Source organism: Cuculus canorus, chromosome 4, assembly GCF_017976375.1.
Source record: "Cuculus canorus isolate bCucCan1 chromosome 4, bCucCan1.pri, whole genome shotgun sequence".
NCBI classification, from domain to species: Eukaryota; Metazoa; Chordata; class Aves; order Cuculiformes; family Cuculidae; genus Cuculus; species Cuculus canorus.
Window position 1 is genome coordinate 33,831,361 of NC_071404.1, and position 20,309 is coordinate 33,851,669.

General features: G+C 41.0%; 1 protein-coding gene across 5 annotated transcripts in view; it reads left to right on the plus strand.

Moving 5' to 3' along the window:
- The first annotated feature begins 8,197 nt into the window (after positions 1–8,197).
- Positions 8,198–20,309, plus strand: part of FAT1 (FAT atypical cadherin 1) — a 99,148-nt gene continuing 87,036 nt past the window's right edge. For 4 of the 5 annotated variants that reach the window (XR_008449605.1, XM_054064958.1, XM_009569827.2 and 1 more), the window contains exon 1: positions 8,200–11,482. Coding sequence is in view for 4 of the 5 variants with exons in the window: in XM_054064958.1 (XP_053920933.1) it covers positions 8,215–11,482 (3,268 nt within the window). In the remaining variant the exon portion in view is untranslated. Of the gene's footprint in view, positions 11,483–20,309 lie in introns of all 5 variants that reach the window. The other variant, XM_054064959.1, reaches the window with a different exon arrangement.

The window sequence follows — 20,309 nt, forward strand, 5'->3', positions numbered from 1 at the left end:
GGGAATCAGCGATCCAACACAGCTTTCCCACTCTCACTCCGCCGCTGCAACTCCTCAACTCTGCTCGTTCTTTGCCTGGACATGTCCTAAAAAGTTGGATCTGACCTTCTTTTTCGTCTTTTCCTTTTTTTTTTTTTTTTTTTTTTTTTTTTTTTGCTATTTCCTTTTCTTTTTCTTTTACCCCCATCTATTTTTCCTTCCCACCCTGGTTGAAGTTCGGGGCTGGATGGGTCGGAGCCGGCGATGCCGCGCTGAGCGCCGGGGCCGCGGCGGAGCGCCCGCTCCGGAGGTGCGTGGGCACCGAGGCATCGCTCGCTTCTCCTCCAAAGGACAAAAAAGAAAGGAGAGGAGGGAGCGCGCGGAGATGAACTGAGCTGGAGCGGACTTGGAGAGAAAGAGCGGATTTCAGGAGAGCGCCGAGTCCAGCTGGTCTGGTGAGTTCTTTGTTTAATTAGTTTATTATTAACAGCGTGGTTAAAGAAACGATTCCCGTGAGAGTTTTGGTGCTCTGGTTTGTTGCGTTATTGAAAGCTCAGGTTTTCGCTTCAACCTGTAGTTTATAACTGTAACGTACGTATGGTTCTGTACACACTACTATCTCTGCGCACAGCGGCTCTGCGCAGGGCTGCGCATCCCTGGGGCTGAGAGTACCCAGAGCCGCACCGCCACCTCAACGAGAGAGCGGCTCGCAGGTTTTCCGTCCCAACCCCCTCCCGGCAGCCGGGCTGGGCGCCGCGGGCTCCCGGCGCTGCTCCGTTCGGCAGGGCAGGCTGCCGGCTCCCCGCCCGTGCGCTGTGGCGTGGCGCCCCCTGGCCGGCCGCCGCCGAACTGCGCCCCCGCCGGGGGCTGCTGGTGCCCGGGCCGGTGGAGCCCCCGGGCCGCGGGCGGGTAGACCTGACAGCCGGCGCTTTCCGGAGTGGGGTGCTTTCGGCTGAGCGGCAGCCTCAGCCGCGCCAGGCTTTGGTCACGGCACGGGCCCCTGCGCCGCCGGCTTTATTTATCGACCCGGCTGATAAAAGACGTCGCGGGGCGAATGCGCCCTCGGCGGCTTCTCCCGCCCGCTGCCCGGCTTTGCCGCGAGCCCCGCGGGGTCGGGATTCCCCAGGCGAAGGTTTGATCGCTATTAACCGTGATCACTTATTAATGAGCGGGGAATCCTCCGAGGACCGTTTCGCAGCGTTAATCTTTAACTCTGGGCTGGCTGACGGGCATCCCGCCAGCGCTGACTCCCGCAGGGCGCTTCCCCGCCGGAGGTGCCCAGACCCCCCTCTCCCCGTGCCAGGGGTCGCGTCTCCGCGGCCGCCCTCAGCCCCGCACGGCGCCGCTCCTTAAAACGAGCCGTCAGGCGGGTTTGGCTTCTACGGGGGGAGCCTGGCGGCGGCTCGCCCAGCCCAGGCTGGAAGGCGCGGGGCCAAACCCCGACTGCCCCCCCCGCTCATCGCACGGAGGAGGGAGCGGCGCTGCGGTGCCCGCGGGGCTTGTCCCGGCAGCCGCTGCTCCTCGGGCGGCAGAGCCGCGCCGGCCAGGACCTCCCGGGGGCCCGGCACTCTCCCTCGCTATCCCCGTAAGATGCATCAGCTTTCGGAAGTTTCTCAGTAGCCTCTCCGAGGACTTCGCCGCCCGCGTTCCCGAACCGGCATCCCCGTCCCCGCTGCTCCGGCCGGCTTGGAGCGGGGTGAGTACCGCGGGTGCGAGAGAAGTCCCGCGCCGGTCCCGCTGCATTCCCACGGCTTATGCCGTGCCTTGGCCTCCCCCCGCTCCGCCCTTCCCGGCGGGGCAGGCGTGCGGGGGCCGCGGAGCGCCGCAGAAACGAGTTCCGGAGGGGCGGCCGTCTAGCGCCGCGGAGGAATACGTCGGCGGGGGGCGCCGCGGCACTGTAGGGGTGGAGGGGCATCGCGGACCGGTGTCGGAATGGGGCGCGGTGCGGCCGGCGGCGTGCGGGGCTGGCCCGCGCTCCGCGGGCGGTGAAGCCGCGGGGAGGTGAGCTGCGGGACGGCGCGGCGGGGGCCGGGCCGGGCCGGGCCAGGCCGGCACAGCGACTTGGGAGAAGTTTTGGGCGCGGGGAGGGAGCCCCCCTCGGGAAGTCGCGGCCGCCTCGTGCTGCGGAGGCCGGTGGGAAGAAAGGGGTTGCTTCCCGGCCCCCCCCCCCCCGCTGTTCTCCCCCATCCTTCCAGGTTCCTCTGCTGCTCCCCCCATCCCCCCCGGTCCCCCCCGCCGCTTCTACCCCCTCCCGGGCCGCCCCCCCCCCCCCCCCCCCCCCCTACGGCTTCCCCCTCCTCCCAGTTCCCCCACCCCCGCTGCTCCCCCCTTCCCGGGCTCCCCCCCTCCCCCCCCCCCGGTCCCTCCCGCGGGGCTGGAGCCGTGGCCGCGCTCCCAGTCTGCAGGTTGCTCTTGAGTTTGAGTCTAGGACGAGGGGTGGCAGTGATATTTCCCTCCTGGAGGGGAAAGGTGTCCTCCAGTGCGTGGGATGGGCTATAGCGAACTTAATTCCCTGGTAAGCCGGCAGGGGCGATTCGCGGCGAGAAAGTACCTCGGGGTGAGGTACCTCGGACTTCCTTTGTTTGCGCTTTTAAAGCTGCGTCCCGCTTTGCGTTCCTCTTCGGATTTCTCCGCAGTATAAAGGGCAGCGCATCAGTCGGTTTCAGCCGCTACTTTTCTTCCTCTTTACCGGCAGCTGAGACAAAATAAAAGAGATGTTTGAAAGGTGTGCTTTTTAATCTCGTGGTGTCAGCAAGGGACGATGTGTCTTACCGCTGGTAATATCTCCCTATGAGAATTAACTGATGAGTATTGATGCCCCCTTGTAAACTGTGGGGTTTTTTTTGTAAGCTTAATTTAAAAAATGCTGCCTTCTAGCAACAAGTTTCCCTGTGGTTTAAACTACTTGCATGGAAGTTGTTCCTTGGCAGTTGCTTGGGAGATATTACTTGTATTCTTTCACTGCCTCCACTGTCTTTCTCTAAGAGAAAAGAATGCTATTTAATAGATGCCTAGTTCCTATTTACCTGTCTAACCATGCGGAAATATTCAGCTTAGTGAGCAAAATACCTTACTTTAACACTTACTTTAACACTGTAAACCATTTTGAAGTTTTTGTTTTGTTCTCTGTGAAATCCTAGAATCTCCCTTTTAGAATGGGCAGCAAGCTTTAGTAGTTGTCTGGGTAGTAATAGTGTTCTGTTTATTATAACTTAACATGGGAACAAACTTTATATGGCTAAGTTATAGCTGTTATCAGTGCAAGTAAGCAAACAGAATTCCTTTAAGCTCTCAAATGTTTGCATAGTTCAAGTGTATTTTAAGTTTAAAACTGAGTTCAGACTAAGATGACAAACTATTTTTGTCATCACAGACTAAAAGGTGCCATGTTAAATTGCAATCAAACTCTCTCATTCACGAAGACTGGAGGTCTGCTTTTACTTGCACAACTGATGAGCACAATGTTAGACATGCTGGTGTGTAACTGCAGTACAGATAAATAGTAAAAATTCTTCGTGTGAAACTCATTCACTCTGTGTTTGGAATCTTTGTGTGCTTTCTGAATACAGCTGTTGCATTTCCCTTTTAATGGCAAAGATCTCAAACGCGTAAATCAAGGTATGTTATGAGCTCAACTTATAATGTAGAGAATACAAGCATAAAACTTGCTGGATTTCTAGTCACAAGTTGAAACTGTTCCTTTAATCTCTGTGACAATGTACATTTTTTGAATAACTTACCAGCTTTTCGTAAGTAAGGTTACTGTATGCTTTCATCATGTGTTAATTTTCTGGATACCAAAACAGATGGACACCCTCCCTCCCAGAAAAGCAAAAGACATTTTTAAGTTTTTTGGTTGGAAACTTGTTGAAACAGCGTGTTGAACCAAACTAAAGCTGATTCCTCCCCCCAACCCTCAATCACGCTACGTAAATAATTGCTTTGAAACAATTGAAAGAGTAGGTGTAATTACAATTAGTACAGCTCATGAAGGCACATGATTCTATGTAGACTACTACAATGGGAACCCTGTCATAATGGTTTAGTTACTGCAGTAATAACTTTACATAATGTGTTTGTGTCAAATGGCATCAGTTTTGTACGCTGATCAAAATTGACCTTTGAAGTAAATAGGTGGTGTTTTTATTGGTGGAGACGCTTTACTGTTAAGTAACATTACATATCAAAGAAGCTCCTGCAGGTAAGGGGGGAAACTGCTGCTACGTTTTTTAAAAGTCAGTGAAAGATTTCAGTAGCCAAGCATCATAGAAACAGCACTAAAGCACCTCTTTTAGTCATCAAAATGTTCTCTGATGTTTCCCTAGAGCAGTGTAATAGACACAGGGTCTGGCTTTCCCAATGTGAACGATGTAGCTTAGTCTTACAGGAGCTCCTCCTGGACTTAATTGGCAGATCTTGCATGTAGAAAAGATATAGCAATGGAACTAAGACTTGTTGCGACTTGGGCTACATAGACCGATTTAGGTTGTTTTTCTACCTCTGACTTTTATTTGATTGCCGGGAAAGTAAATCTCGCAGACTATGCTTCCCATTGATATATTATGTAGAAGATAAGCTTGTTTAGGTTTTTTCTTTTTTAATTGGTTTTGCATGGCATTGAGATTGCCATTTACTAAATCATGTATTTTATGCTTAAAATTTTAAAATCTCAAACTATAAACTAAGAAGTATAGAGACTGTAAACATAGTGCTAAGATAAATTATTTGACTTTCTGACTGCTGTCTTATCCAAATAAGCTTCTTTTGTTATTGATTTGATGTCTGCTAGCCCCAAAATTTTACTTGTTCTTACGCCTTTAATGTGAAGGTAGTTCATATTTCTAAGTTGTGTTAGTGTTTTTTCCCTATATACAAATTATGTTAAGGGTGTTGGTGTATTAATAATTTTGTCTGTGTTGTAATTAAGTAGTATCTCAGCACTGAATATACATGTAAATAATATCACATGGAAAAGCAAATAAATGAAAATTATGAAAATAATAATTTTGAAACAGGAAATCAAAGTTTGCTTTTCAGAATAAATGCTGTGTTCAATTCTTATAAACCTACGTCTGTGGTGTTTTCTTAAGCAAACTGTTGTCTTATGTGCTGAAAATGGATGCAGAAAATCCTAAACTGGTCATATTCCAAAGATAATAAAAAGATTGGGAGTTCAAAGTGTAGCCTTTGGCTAAAATGTTTCTGAAAGTCAGTCATTCTAGTTCACTGTAGTGAGCCATCTGAGTTTATATCTAGCACATTATCACTTTATCTTAACACTTTAATACTTTCCCTTAGTAGTTAACTGTCTTTACAACTGGCATTGTTTAATACTTTAGATATTTATCAGGCTTATGTTATGTTGATTTTTTGGATAATCCTGGATCAACATTTTTTAATCTCTAGTAGCTCTGTTAATTATGACAAGATGGAAAAAGTGTCATGTAACAGAAATGACTTTTTTTTTAATCTGATGTGGTCAACTGTTCAGTTGAGAGATGTTCTTAAGCTCTCAATTGTGACTCAGCAAACTTTACAAGCTGCTGCCTGGGAACGGGTTCTCTTACTGGTAGCTGTGTCATCATGTGTGCTTGTTGCCAGTTCTGAGTGGACTCCAACTTGAAGTTATTACAGAAAAGCAGCAAAAAGTGCTTAAGATAATACAGCACAGAAAAATATTTATGGTAATAGTAAAACCTACACATATGTTCAACATTGAATTTTAATGAGGTGTTTGAATATCTTTATGCAGTCTAATGCGTCATAGTGTGGTGCACATCGTGTCTATTGTGCCTGAGATGTGAGGAGCAAGTGGTAAAATAAACAGACAGGTACAGTGTTTTACATAATAAACACCACTTCACACAGCTTGTTGCCAAACATAAGTATAGACTGTGAGTTATGGGTTGCCACAGCATCAGAGGTCAAACTGGACTTTGGGCTGAAGCATAAATTAAAAAAATAAAAATAAATAAATGCTAGTGTAACTGAGAAGGAAAAGAGATTATCTGATTGGCATGAGATGTGATCATTAAGTAGTTTTTGATAATAGACAGCTTCAAAAATTTCAGCAAGATGGAATAGAAGAACCTCTTCCTAAGTTTTTAAGTTGACTACTTAAAAATTGTTTAATGATGTCTTAACATGTCTTTTACAACAGTCTAATGACATATTACTTGAAGTTTTGAAAGTATTGATATCAGTTACTTCTTACAGGGTTTTATTCCCAAGGACAAATCATACCCTGGAAATAAGTGTAGATAGGGGACAAATAATATTGTTAATCCATTGAAATGGTGTTTGCTATACACCCATTTGCTCTCCCAACCTTTCCTTCATCTAGCCTTAAGATCTTGTAAGGAGTGGCTACAACTAGTGGCTTACTTTTAAAAGCTCCTATACTTTTTATTGTTTTCTCATTCACTCTTATTGTTTGCTACAGCTATAGTTTTAATCATGTAACTTAATTGCTGGAGTTGGAAGACAGACACTGTTTTGTTTTGGTTTTTTTTTTCTTCCAAAAGGATGCTAGTGAAGTTTTCATTACCTCTCTCTGATATTTCCTATAGCTTGTGTGGATCTGAGTCATAAATTCTTCTCAAAAATTGACTTACTAATGGGTGTGACTGAGTTTGCTGCTTCTGTGGTTTTGGAGTGAAATGTTGACATAAGTAGAATAATTTGCTCTGATACTTTATGGTGGGCTGAGGCAGTCCATGGAATTTCAGCGAATGTGATCTTTCATGTATTTGCCTGAGCAAATAGAAAAGAGGGGAGAGAGAAATAACTAAGAGAAAACTTTGTGAGTGGAGGAAGTAGACAACATAATGTGATATCTTTGAGAAGGTATCACAGAAGTAATGTGAGAATAGGCACTGAGGAGAGTCTGATAGCCAAAGATAGAGTGGGAACAAAGTAAGGCTAATATGTGTCAGGAAGAGTGAAAGAAGAGTACAGTTAAGAATTAATACCATTAGGAATTAGTACGAGTTGTATAAGAGACTTGCTGGGGAATATAATGCTAAAGGAGCTGTAAGGGGAAAAAAAAATCTAGGCTATATAAGGCAAAGTGAAAGGAAAGAATGTGTACTACTTAAAGTAATCAAGCCAAAGCTAGATTGTGTTCTTGCTGGAAAGAATTTTTTCCCCTTGAGATTTTGTTGAAAGCTAGGGCTTGTTAGGGCAGCATAGTGCAGCTTTACTTGTTATCCTCTGAGACTTTGCGGAGTAAAGACTGTTGCTGTAAACTCAGGTGAAGAGGGTGGTCCCAAAGGTCTTTTTCTTGATGTTTCCGCCTTTCTTCCTACTGCAGTCTTGCCTGGTTTTAGACATTGGAAGTGATACATTGACCTCTTCGAAAGGGAAGACCGATAAGGGTGTGTCTCCCTGTCTGTCTTAGCTTTTTGTGACTCTTTCCCTGTCATTTCTGGACTGTGTTTGAGAAACATGTCTTAATAGTTCATACAGTTATTTTTATAGATGCCTGTTCCCGTAATTCTTGATACTATTATAAATTGTTTCAGATCTGCTCTGAGAGAGGAATAAAGGAATATGTCTCATTTTATTGGCTTTACAACTCAGTGTTTCTTGATGTGCACTGCTACCCACTACTCTTATAAAGGCACTCAGAACTGGAGAGAATACAGTATGTACAGAACTGTTCTCTGTTCATAATTTTTATAGTTCTTGGAACAGGTGATCATAGGATACTTTGAAGAATTCATGGCAATTTCAAGCCAGGTCTTGCAGTTTACTTCCTCATCATTGAACATCAGCCATTTTACAATTTAAGTGAAACGATAGAGAAGAATTTTCTGTCTGAACACAATCACATTTGTGAACAAAAGGGCTAGAGTAAACGTTCACTACTCCAGATCAGTTTTTACTTGCTTATAGCAGACAACACTGGCATGTTTCTTCTAACATGTTGCTTCATGGAGGTCTTCGTTTGAAGTTAACTCTGCATGTTCCCCTTCCATCATGATAATAATTCCTAGACTTTTGGTCTTGGGGATTCTTGGTATTTTTTAGGAGTTTTAATTTATCTGCTTTTTTGTTACGGTAAATAATGTTGAAACTTTCCGCAAAGAAGGATATAACCTAGATGTGTAATTTCTAGCTTTCTTTCAAGCGTGAATTCTAAACTAAACATCACGGTTATTTGGATAATACTTGAATGGTCATAAGTCTTAATATACCTTTCTCTTTTTACAGGTTTTCTTTATAGTTGCTGCCATGGGAAGATACTTGACTCTGCTGTTGCTGCCGATGCTGCTGGTGCAGCATTTTGGAAACTGTGAAGGAAATCAAAGGCTACATGATGTTCCACCACTGCAGTTTACAGAAACACAGTACAATGCGACTGTGTATGAAAATTCTGCAGCCAAGACTTATGTTGGGCATCCAGTGAAAATGGGCATTTACATTACAAATCCATTATGGGACCTAAGATACAAAATTATTTCTGGTGACAATGAAAACTTGTTCAAAGCTGAAGAGTATGTTCTTGGAAACTTTTGCTTTTTGAGAATACGAACCAAAGGAGGAAACACAGCTATCCTGAACAGAGAGGTAAAAGACCATTATATGCTGACTGTTAAAGCAGTTGAAAAAAATACAAATGCTGAGACACGCACAAAGGTCAGGATACAGGTACTGGATACAAATGACTTGCGGCCTTTGTTTTCTCCAACATCTTACAGTGTTTCTTTGCCTGAAAACACAGCAATAAGGACAAGCATCGCAAGAGTCAGTGCAACTGATGCAGATATAGGAACAAATGGAGAGTTCTACTATAGCTTTAAAGAAAGAACAGATGTGTTTGCTATACATCCAACCAGCGGAGTGGTAGTTCTAACTGGTAGACTTGACTACTTGGACACTAAGCGTTATGAGATGGAAATTCTTGCAGTGGACCGTGGGCTGAAGCTGTATGGTAGCAGTGGCATAAGCAGTATGGCAAAATTAACTGTTCACGTAGAGCAAGCAAATGAATATGCCCCTGTTATTGCAGCTGTTACATTGAGTCCATCAGAATCGGACAAAGATCCAACTTATGCAATTGTAACTGTAGAGGACAATGATCAGGGTTCAAATGGGGAAATAGCATCATTAAATATTGTTGCAGGTGATCCACTTCAGCAGTTCAAAACAGTGAGGTCTGTTCCAGGAGGTAAAGAATACAGAATAAAAGCCATTGGTCACATTGATTGGGAGAGCCATCCTTTTGGATACAACCTTACTCTTCAAGCTAAAGATAAAGGAAATCCCCCACAATTTTCTTCTGTAAAAGTTATTCACGTGACATCACCACAATTTAAGTCTGGTCCTGTCAGATTTGAAAAAGAGATATATAGAGCTGAAATAAGTGAATTTGCTCCTCCAAACACACCTGTGATAATGGTGAAAGCTGTGCCTAGTTACCCACACTTAAAATACATATTTAAAAATACACCAGGTAAAGTAAAATTCAATTTAAACACTCACACAGGTCTTATTACCACTTTAGAACCCATAAAAGCACAATATGCATCCCATTTTGAACTTGAGGTTGTAACGAGTGACAGAAGAGCTTCTGCAAAAGTGTTAATTAAAGTACTAGGCATGAACAGCAATCCTCCTGAATTTACTCAGACATCCTATAAAGCCTCCTTCGATGAGAATGTGCCAGTAGGTACGAGTGTCATGAGAGTAAGTGCAAAAGACCCTGATGAAGGGGAGAATGGTTATGTGACCTATAGCATTGCAAACCTGAATCCTTTGCCATTTGTGATTAACCATTTTAGTGGGATTATTAGTACATCAGAAGACTTGGATTATGAATTGATGCCAAGGGTTTACAATTTAAGGATTCGAGCTTCTGATTGGGGTATACCATATCGTCGAGAAGTTGAAGTTCCTGTTACTATTATTTTAAATAACTTGAATGACAATATACCTCTCTTTGAGAAGATAAATTGTGAGGGAACAATCCCCAGGGATCTTGGTGTTGGAGAACAAATTACAACTGTGTCTGCTATTGACGCTGATGAGCTCCAGTTGGTGAGATACCAAATTGAATCTGGAAATGAATTGGATTTATTTAGCCTAAATCCAAATTCTGGAGTACTTTCACTCAAACAGTCACTAATGGATGGCCTAGGTGCTAAAATGTCTTTTCACAGTTTGAAAATTACAGCTACAGATGGAGAAAACTTTGCAAAACCGTTGTATATCAACATAACTGTGGCTACTAGTCGTAAACCGGTCAACTTGCAGTGTGAAGAAACTGGTGTTGCCAAAATGCTTGCAGAGAAACTCTTACAAGCAAATAAATTGCACAGTCGTGGAGAAGTTGAGGATGTTTTTTTTGACACTCACTCTCTGAATCTGCATGCACCTCAATTTACAAGTACTCTCCCCAGTAGCATTGAGATAAGAGAAGACCAACCTGTAGGCTCTAGCATAATACTTATGAATGCTACCGATCTTGATACTGGCTTCAATGGAAAGGTAGTGTATGTTATTTCTGGAGGTAATGAAGACAGTAGTTTCATTGTTGATATGGAAAGAGGAATGCTGAAAATTTTATCTCCCCTTGACCGAGAAGTGAAAGATAAATATACTCTAAATATTACTGCCTATGATCTTGGAATACCACAGAAGTCTGCCTGGCACCTTTTAGATATAAAAATTTTGGATGCTAATGACAACCCACCGGAGTTCCTGCAAGACAGCTATTTTGTCGAAGTTAGTGAAAACAAAGAGCCCAACAGTGAAATAATTCAGATTGAAGCTACTGATAAAGATTTGGGGGCTAATGGAGAAGTGAAATATTCTCTTCTTACAGATACAGACAAGTTTACTATTAATGCTATGACAGGAATTGTGAAACTTGTAGGCGTTCTAGATCGTGAGGAACAGCACATCTATTTCTTGAAAATAGAGGCTAGGGACCAGCCTACTGAAGAACCTCAATTATTTTCAACAGTTATTTTGAAAGTGTCGGTAGAAGATGTTAACGATAATCCTCCTAAGTTTATTCCTTCAAATTATCATGTGAAAATTCGAGAAGATCTTCCTGAGGGAACTATTATTACGTGGCTAGAAGCCTATGATCCTGATTTAGGCCAGTCAAGTCAAGTACGATACAGTCTCTTGGACAGTGGAGATGGCACCTTTGATGTTGACAAACTAAGTGGAGCAATACGTATTGTGCAGAGACTGGATTATGAAAAGAAACAACTTTATAACTTGACTGTGCGTGCCAAGGACAAAGGAAAACCAGTTTCATTGTCCTCTACATGTTATGTTGAGGTTGAGATAGTTGATGTGAATGAAAACTTGCATCCTCCACGGTTCTCTATATTTGCAGACAAAGGCTTTATAAAAGAAGATGCCCCTATTGGTTCCTCTGTAATGACAGTATCTGCTTATGATGAAGATGCAGGACGAGATGGGGAGATCAGATATTCCATCAGAGATGGAACTGGTGTAGGAGTTTTTCGAATAGACGAAGAAAAAGGTAAGGTGGCTTTCTGTTATTTTATTCTAAATAAAATCATATGCCAGCAAAGAGGTAAGAGAAGCAACATCATCACGGATGATGTGGATATTCTTGTTAGAACAAAAAGATATTACCAATAATATGTATAATTCTCTTTACCACTTTAGTGAAATTACACATATGCATTTGATGAGTAATTTTCATCTATTGTCCTCATTTCTATCCAGCCTACCTAAAGCCATTGTTAGATCTTTAAATCTCTATCACCTGGCAAAAATAAGAAAACAATAAAATAAAATGATAGTCTGCCTCATGTAGATGCTGTTGTCTTGTGGACAGAGTGACTGAAACTAAGGCAGAAAACAGCTCTTTGCAGGGATTTTCATGCTTTTTAGTCTTAAATGACATCTCTGTTGCTTCCTTTACTGAAGGTATGCATAGATGTGATATTGGCATACACACTGGTTGGGGTAGTTATCTTTTAGCATCGTTACAGGTGCTCATCTGTAGGTTAATAAGCAGTGCCTTGTCCATGGAAGGGGTTCTGTCAAAGTAAGCATAGATGTATCCTTTTAAAAAACCCATTACAGTATGAATGAAGCAGGCTGAACTGGCAACCTATTTCATTAATAATGCCTAAATTGACAGGCAAATGTGAGAATTATTGCAATGTCATGCATTCAGAAGAAACGTAATTATTGTTTCAATAAAATTCTAGTGCTGATTTTTAACATGTTGGTTGAGCGTCTGTGTAGCTAACCATTCATTTATGTCTCTGATAAAGATAGAACATTGATACTGTGTTACTATGTAAGTGCCTTAAAATAAATAGAGAAGGAATCTTGTGCAAAATTTGGCTATAGGTTACATGAAGGTAAATTATTACATATGTGATCGATGTCTTATAGAAAAAAAATTGTTACTGAGAATGAAAAATGGCAATTGTATCTGATTGATACAGTAGCCATTCTGTGGGTTCTGTTTGCTTCCCATAATTGTGAATGTGGGTAATAAAAATTCACAAAGTTGTTTTACTTTTCAAGGTTTAGGTGAACAAACCGTTACTACCAGTATTTTTTGTTCTGTAGAAAGTAACTTATTAAATTATGTGACTTTTGGCTAAAGAACCAACTCCAGAGCTTGAAAGGTAGCACTGTTTTCTTAGTTTTGCTTTTAACAAAGCACATTGTTAAGATTATAGAACAGTTTTTCTAAAAATGGAGGATCGAATGCTTACCAAGACTTAGTAGTTTCACTTCTGGGTTTTTGCTATGTGTGCAGGCTACTCATTTGCATATCATTATGCCTTTCTCTTGACATAAATACGTTCAAGTTTGCTGTTTATTACAGTATCTCAGAATAAGTGTCTAGTTGTCCTACAGAATAAATCTGAATTTGTCAGTTTGTTGTCCAAGTGATAGATAGCAGTAATGAGAATGAAGGTGTGAAGAAATATTTTTATTTTGACACCAATACGTACATGTGTAGTTATTTATGTATATGTGGACAGGTACGTATATAATTTGTGATCACTACTACTGTGGCAGAATTAGTTATCTGCAGTGAGACTAGTTTGCTTTACTGAAAAATTGATAAGAGTTTAAGTAAGTTCCTTTTAATCTGACAGGTTTCAGAACTGGCAGCACTTGGAGCAAAACCAGCTTTGGTTTAATAATCTTGTCCAGGAGAGTGGCTCTGTATTTTTGAGGTGAAGGAGGCATTGTCTTCATTCATATCTGATATCTAGAGCTTGCAGTTCTTCAGGCATGAAAGTAGAAGGATTTGGAAGGTTTGTGAAGAGGGTTACTAGGTTTTACTTTTGTGAACAAATTCCCCTTAAGACATTGGTGTGGGAAGAATGCATGTATTTGTTTGTTGAGCGTGCTTTTCCTTCAAATGTTAATATAAAGGAAAGAACATGGACTGTGTACAAGCTTGACAATGTAGCTTGAATTTTGTCTTGACTTTTTTTTCCCCCTTCTCTAAGAAGCCCTCAGAATTGTTACAGAAGGTGCTCTTTATACTGCGCTGTCTGAATAGACTGGCCTTGATACAGGGAGCAGACTGATAATTAGCCAAGAAAGCAAATTAAAGAATTAGTGAAAGAGAACATCTGGCAGACAGCTCTGTAACTTCTTCAGCTTTCTAAAGGGCTCCTGACTTTACCCTGGAGCTACATCTCTTCCTGCTGTCTTTGAATGCATGGTACTATGCTTTCAGTTCAAAGGTGGATAAACTGAATTTAGGAAGTTATGTGGAGTCAATACTTAACTATTCAGTGAGTGAGAGGTGTCTTTATGTGCGTTACTTCTTAGGAATCAAGGACAACAATCGCGTTTGCAGAAGGACTAGATGATTGATAATGGTAGAATGAATTGGCTAGTTCCATACATGGAATTTTTTGCTGGCTTTCAGGTCCTTTTCTGTGTTTTTGTATCTTTTTGATTTTACATTTGAAAATGTATGAGATTTTATTAGTGTTCAGTATTTGAACCTGTAATTCTGGAACTTTCATGAAAGAACTTAATATAACTTCACCACTGACTTTTAAGTACTTTTTTTAACACCTATATTTGAGGTCAACTGGTTTTCATAGGTTCTGTTTTCTGCAGTTCTGTCCAAATGTTTAGGAGTAAATATGTTTAACAGGGAGCCCTAATGCATCCATATACCCATACTCTGCAGTTGCTTTGATTACTTTGTTGCCTAATTGCTCTGAGGTCACAGAAAAAGGTACAGAAAAAGGTACATTAGGGGAGAACTTGGTATTCAATCATTTTTTAGCTTTCTTGTAAGTGTTCTTTAGCCTGAAAAGGCAGTAACAGTTAGGAAAGGAGGAAAGCAAGATGATAGAAGTCTATAAAATTGCAGTAGCTTATGTACCACTTTTCTCGTATTACTTTCTGGGTTTTTTGCAGTGCAAAAAATAGGGCACACACAGTTAACAGGTAACCAGCCGAAGAGGAAGTATTTTTTAGATGAAGTGTAGTAAAGTCATGCAACTCATTTCCCCAGGAAGCTATAGAGATTGAAAGTATGACTAAAGAAAATAAATAGTACTGATGAGATTGGTTTGAGGTTTGGCCTTATGCTATCTCCAGCTCATAAATTGTTAACTGGAAGCCAAGTGGGTAAGGGAAGGAGATCAGAGATCATCATTTGATATATAATAATTCAGAAGTATAACAGTATGCTGTGACTATTATTGGACAGAGATAAAATTAAATTTATTAAATAAATGGACACTCTGGGTTTATTGTAACAGTATGAGGGGAAAAATGTTAAAATCATTTCTGTGGAGTGAATTTATACAACAAAGCAATTTGTTTATCCTTTGTGTGTTCAAAAGTTGGAATTTAAGAGCTTTTTATGTGTGAGCTAGATTGAAGTTTACAAATTGAGATGATCAACTGGCTGTATAAATTGCCTACTAAAGCAGCTGTAGAGTATTTTCTCAGAGAATTTGATAAGCAGTTGAACAGATTGGTATGTTTAATAGAATAATAATAATAATAGAATGCATTGTGTTGATACAGATTCCCGTGTACCACAAAAAAATCACATGCATCATCAAAATCCCATTAGCACTTAGCAATAAAAATGAGATAAATCATGTCAATACCATGCTGCTACTGCCATTCAGAAAAGCTCTAAGGAATGACAGAAGCAATTGCTGGAGGAGAACCTAAATCAGAAGCTGTGCAGGACCAGGGCAATACTGATATGTCTTTCTTTCTTGTCCCAGTTCCCATACCAGCAGTCAGGCAGGGAAAAGGAGAGCGTCTTCTTCTTGATAACTTTTTTGGTTGTCAAATATAAAAATAGAGCATTTCCATTAAGTACTTGCACTCTCAATAGTGAAATGAAAGATTGAAACTATAGTATGTAAAAATGCTATTAGAAGCAACTCCCAGTACTTCTTCCAGTTGTATAAGTCAACAAGACCATTCAGCGTCACACACTGGGCTGGATGTGATACTGCCATGGGAGCATGAGCACACAGAAGGCAAGCTTCCACACTGATTTTCAGTTGTAAAAAATGAGATCTCTTACTGGTTTTGCTGAGTATATGGCCTTCTCCAAAGAATTTTTGCCAAGCAGACTGCTGCTTTCCTTGTGATATCAGGGCTTCTAGCTTATTACTGAGAGCTGGGTTTTATCTTATTTCAAGGTTGTCTTCTCTTGGTTTTGGTTTTCTTTCTAGTGCTCAAAATTGAGATAGCTGAGGGAGCCAGCAGACTTTGGGACTGTAGATGCCCTGGGAAGCTGATGTTCAGAAACAAAGAAAGTTTTGAGAATCGTGAGTTCCCTGGTGCCTGGTTTTGTCTAACCAGTTGTGTACTAGAGCAGATGGATTTGCAGCCTTGTACACCCACATGCAAGGTGTTACATGCATGCAATAGGTTTTCTCTGATGACAATTTGTTTGAATTATTTTAATAAAACATGGTGAATTTTAACTGCAAACTTGCTGTTATCAGGAACTTCCCAGCTAATTCAACTTGCAAGGTACCAGCAGGTGTTTTCTAAACTTCTGCAATTGAGGTTATTTCCCAGCACATAGCCTAGTTCCAGAATGGCATTGAGGGTGATATGGCAGCCTGAACTTCATGCAGGATAACCTTATTACTGGTGTTTAATCCAGTAATATAGTTATTTGTTACCAGGAGGAGTGGCTGAGGGAGGTAGGGTTGTTTAGCCTGGAGAAGTCTTACAAGTCTTATGAGGAGCGGCTGAGAGAGCTGGGGTTGTTTAGCCTTGAGAAGAGGAGGCTGAGGGGAGACCTTATTAATCTCTACAACTACCTGAAAGGAGGTTGTGGAGAGGAGGGAGCTGGCCTCTTCTCCCAAGTGACAGGGGACAGGACTAGAGGGAATGGCCTGAAGCTCCGTCAGGGGAGGTTCAGGTTGGATATCAGAAAAAAATTCTTCACAGTAAGAGTCATTGGGTGCTGGAACAGGCTGCCCAGGGAGGTGGTCGAGTCGCCTTCCCTGGAGGTGTTTAAGGAACGGGTGGATGAAGTACTTAGGGACATGGTTTAGGGAGTGTTAGGAATGGTTGGACTCGATGATCCAATGGGTCCTTTCCAACCTTGTGATTCTGTGATTCTGTGATTCTGTGAAGAGGAGGCTGAGGGGAGACCTTATTGCTCTCTACAACTACCTGAAAGAAGGAGGTTGTGGAGAGGAGGGAGCTGGCCTCTTCTCCCAAGTGATAGGAGACAGGACAAGGGGGAATGGCCTGAAGCTCCACCAGGGGAGGTTCAGGCTTGACATCAGGAAAAAAAAAAATTAATGGAAAGTGTCATTGGGTACTGGAACGGGCTGCCCAGGGAGATGGTTGAGGGACGGGTGGACGAGGTGCTGAGGGGTATAGTTTAGGGATTGTTAGGACTGGTTGGATTCGATGACCCAGTGGGTCTCTTCCAACCTAGTCATTCTATGATTTTCAGTAACACGAGTTTAAGTTATTAGGTTTTGATTATTACAGAGTAACATCTTGTTTGTTACAGAGTTACAGTAATTCTCTTCAAACCATAACAACAAGGTTTAAGGTGATTAAACTATTTTGCTGACTTAAAAAGATATTAAGTATGACTATGCCTTAGTAGAGCAAATGCCTGTCTAGCCTGATAATGCTGTCTCCAGTAGCATAAGCAAGAATAGCAGCAGGGCAGACACATACTTCCTTCTAATACTTTCCCAGTCTCTGGTTATTTTCTGTTTGAGGAGTTTTGAATGGTTTGTTACCTTTAGCGGATTTGTCTTTCTCGTGTAGTCCTCCTTTGGAACCATGTGATTTTCAGGTGTAGCCTTGCTACCACAATAAATAAAGATGATTTGTTTTGGTAAAGAATGTTAAGGGAACGAGTAACAAAAATGTTAATGGGGGCATGTGGAAGAAAATAAATTTTATTGCACTATGTGTGTGTGCAGAGAATACCATCAATAAAGCTTAAGAGCTGTGTGACACAATTTTTAATTTTACCAGAAGCATTTCCAGCTGGGAAGATAGTAATTCATTAAGGAGAATTCATAGGATATTAATTATGTAAAGCAAAATAGTAGATTATACTCTTAAAAGGTACAGAACATTGCTAATATCTAATAAGCATGTAACATTTCTTTATTTTTATATATAATATATATTTATTTATATATTTTTATATATATTTATATAATATTCTTGTAATTTCATCAATTAAAATGCCAGATATGATTTACATTTATACATCAAGGGTAGCTTCAGGTTTCCATTCAAAACTTTGACTTTTGAACTTTTCAATGAAATCATTCCACTACTCACTGTTAATTGAGTTTTAATATGAAGGCAGGCATTAGTAAAGATTAAATACTATGATCATGAGTGGAGCAGAACACGTAAGTACCTACTGGATATCTGTTAAGCTAGTAGTGTTCTCTGGAACTGAAGCCAGCTGGCTTATATCTAACTTGACAACTCTCATGCCTTTAGGCAGGGTGGCTGCACCCAGATTGTCTGTTGGGAATGCTATCTGCTGCATTTCGATTCCTAAATGTGCCCTGGTGCTCTTTGGAAGAGTAGTAGCTGGCACAGGTTGAAGCAGTAGCAATGTGAAGAATCAAGTTCCAAGGCCTGGGAACATTTTCTGTCTGTCTTACTTGTACAGCCATAAACCACTTGAGGGTGGAGAAGGTATTTTTAATCAAAACTTGAGGTTAGTATGATTTGGTTTTAACTTAATCGTAGATATGTAGCCTTACAAGTATGGGACTTTCTTCACAGTCTTTTGGTGAATGCTTCATGTTGAAGTAGCACCTTCCATATACTTTAGTTTGTTACTCCTTTTGTGTACGTCATGAATATAAACACCAATGTATACAAGAACTTAACTTCCCTCGTTTAAATTTTAAAAAAGCAAACAACAAAGAAACCCCACCAAAACAAAAACCAAAACAAAACTCCAAGAAACCTGGAAGTTCCTAATAATTTCCATTTTTCTACCATACTCCAAACATGCTGCTGTCAGAGCCATGTGGTGACTGTGGCTGCATGTGTTCCAAGTCCTTGCAGATTTGCCAGATAGGTTATAAGTCACTGGAAACTGTTAACAGAAAAAATATTGAACAAATCTTTTTGTAAGAAAGCTGTTAAACATTAAATGAAAAACTGTAATTGATTAGGTGATACTGATAGGAAAAAAGAATATTCCTGGTGGATTTGCTACAAGAGGCTGTGAGGAAGAGATGCTAAAAGATTGAGTCCAGTTTTTTTTTTAAAATGTTGTCAAGTGGCATTCTGTCTGCAGATACAATCTCATTTGCACATCGGTTTTGACATTGAAATTCCTTATGTGAGTACTTTGACCAGTTAAAAATTAGAAGTAAGTGGAAAGACAGCCATCACCTATGAGGGTCTTCTCATAGTGTTTTTTTTCTTCTTAAAAGTTCTTTCTGCTGTTTTTGAATGGAGCACTGGATTAGGAGATGCTCTATTTCTGTAGAATATTAAGTGATTAGAGCTTTTTGCACAAGAAAGTTTTACGCAAGCTTGTTTGGGTACAGGCATGAGTGAAGCTCAGAGCGCAGACTGATCTCCCAGGTATCTAATAAGCTTTTCAGATAGGTTTTCTATATTTTCACCCTACACTGAATTCTGTACTGCCGCTTTACATTGTTAATGATTTGCCCATGTAACTATAAGCAGCTAACTTTCTTCAGTAGCTGATAGATAAATGTAAGAATTTTTAAGGTAATTCAGATGTGGTTTCTAAAAACAGCCTCCCCCTCAAAAAACAAACAAAAAACCTTCACCAGCCCTAAGGGGTCATTGATTACAGATATTTTAAAAAATTGTTGTGTAGACTTTTTCTTTAAAATGGGGTATTGTATTTTTTTCTGCTTTTTAGTTAATGATAGCCAGTGTATTTGAATGTGTTGAGTATAATGTTGAAAATAAGAGTGAAGTTGTAACAGAGGAAGATCTGTTTGGTTTCATTCTGGTTTTATGGCATTTTTCTTCAGTGGCATTCCGCCAGTCTTGGGCCATTGTGCGAGAAAAAACTAGTTATGTTTAAAAAGAAAACCAACTGTGCCTAAATTGAATAATAATTTCAGTTTAAAAACCATTTGCCTAAAATTTCATGCAAACAAAACGTATTTTCCACCCATTTGTTACAGTTTTAAAAATAAGGCACTTGGCACATACATTCTCTCTTATGAGACAGTACAAATAGCTGTAACAGCAGCTTACTGAGAATAACTGTTGTATCTTTAGATCTCCTGTCATACTAGGAAAAATTTGAAAACTTTTCTTTTAAAGAAGTATAGACACAGCTCAGCAGAATTTGTCTATTTAAAGAAACAAAGGCGAGAGCTACAGACCACTGTCAGTTAAGAGTGAGGAGAAGTCCTAAACTTGCTGATACCAGAAAAACCAATTCAGAAGGCTTTTTCCTAGGAGATAGCTACCTTTTGGGAGGTGTCTTATTTTGCCTCCTGAATGTGCATGTGAGTACTCGAGTTCAGAAGGGGTTACCTGGTAAACCTGTCAGGGATCATCTGGTCTTGACTACAGTTTGCAGCTTTGCACTGCTGTACTCGGAGTGTGATTTCATTCACGCTAAGGTCTGGAACTGAGGATGCTACTGGGTTAACCTGTGGGATGATACTGTTGCATTTGCGTTTCTTTTCAGGTGCACCCAATGTGCTAGAGCTAAGCTTGGCATTTAGAGCTAATGTTGAGTTTCAACTTGGCAGAGGTTGAAAAGGCCTGGATTTGGACAGAGGTCCTGAGCAGCCTGGAGCTAGCTGATTACCGTTCTTTCTTAGGCTACAAGGAATCTATGTAATTTGCATTTTTGATGG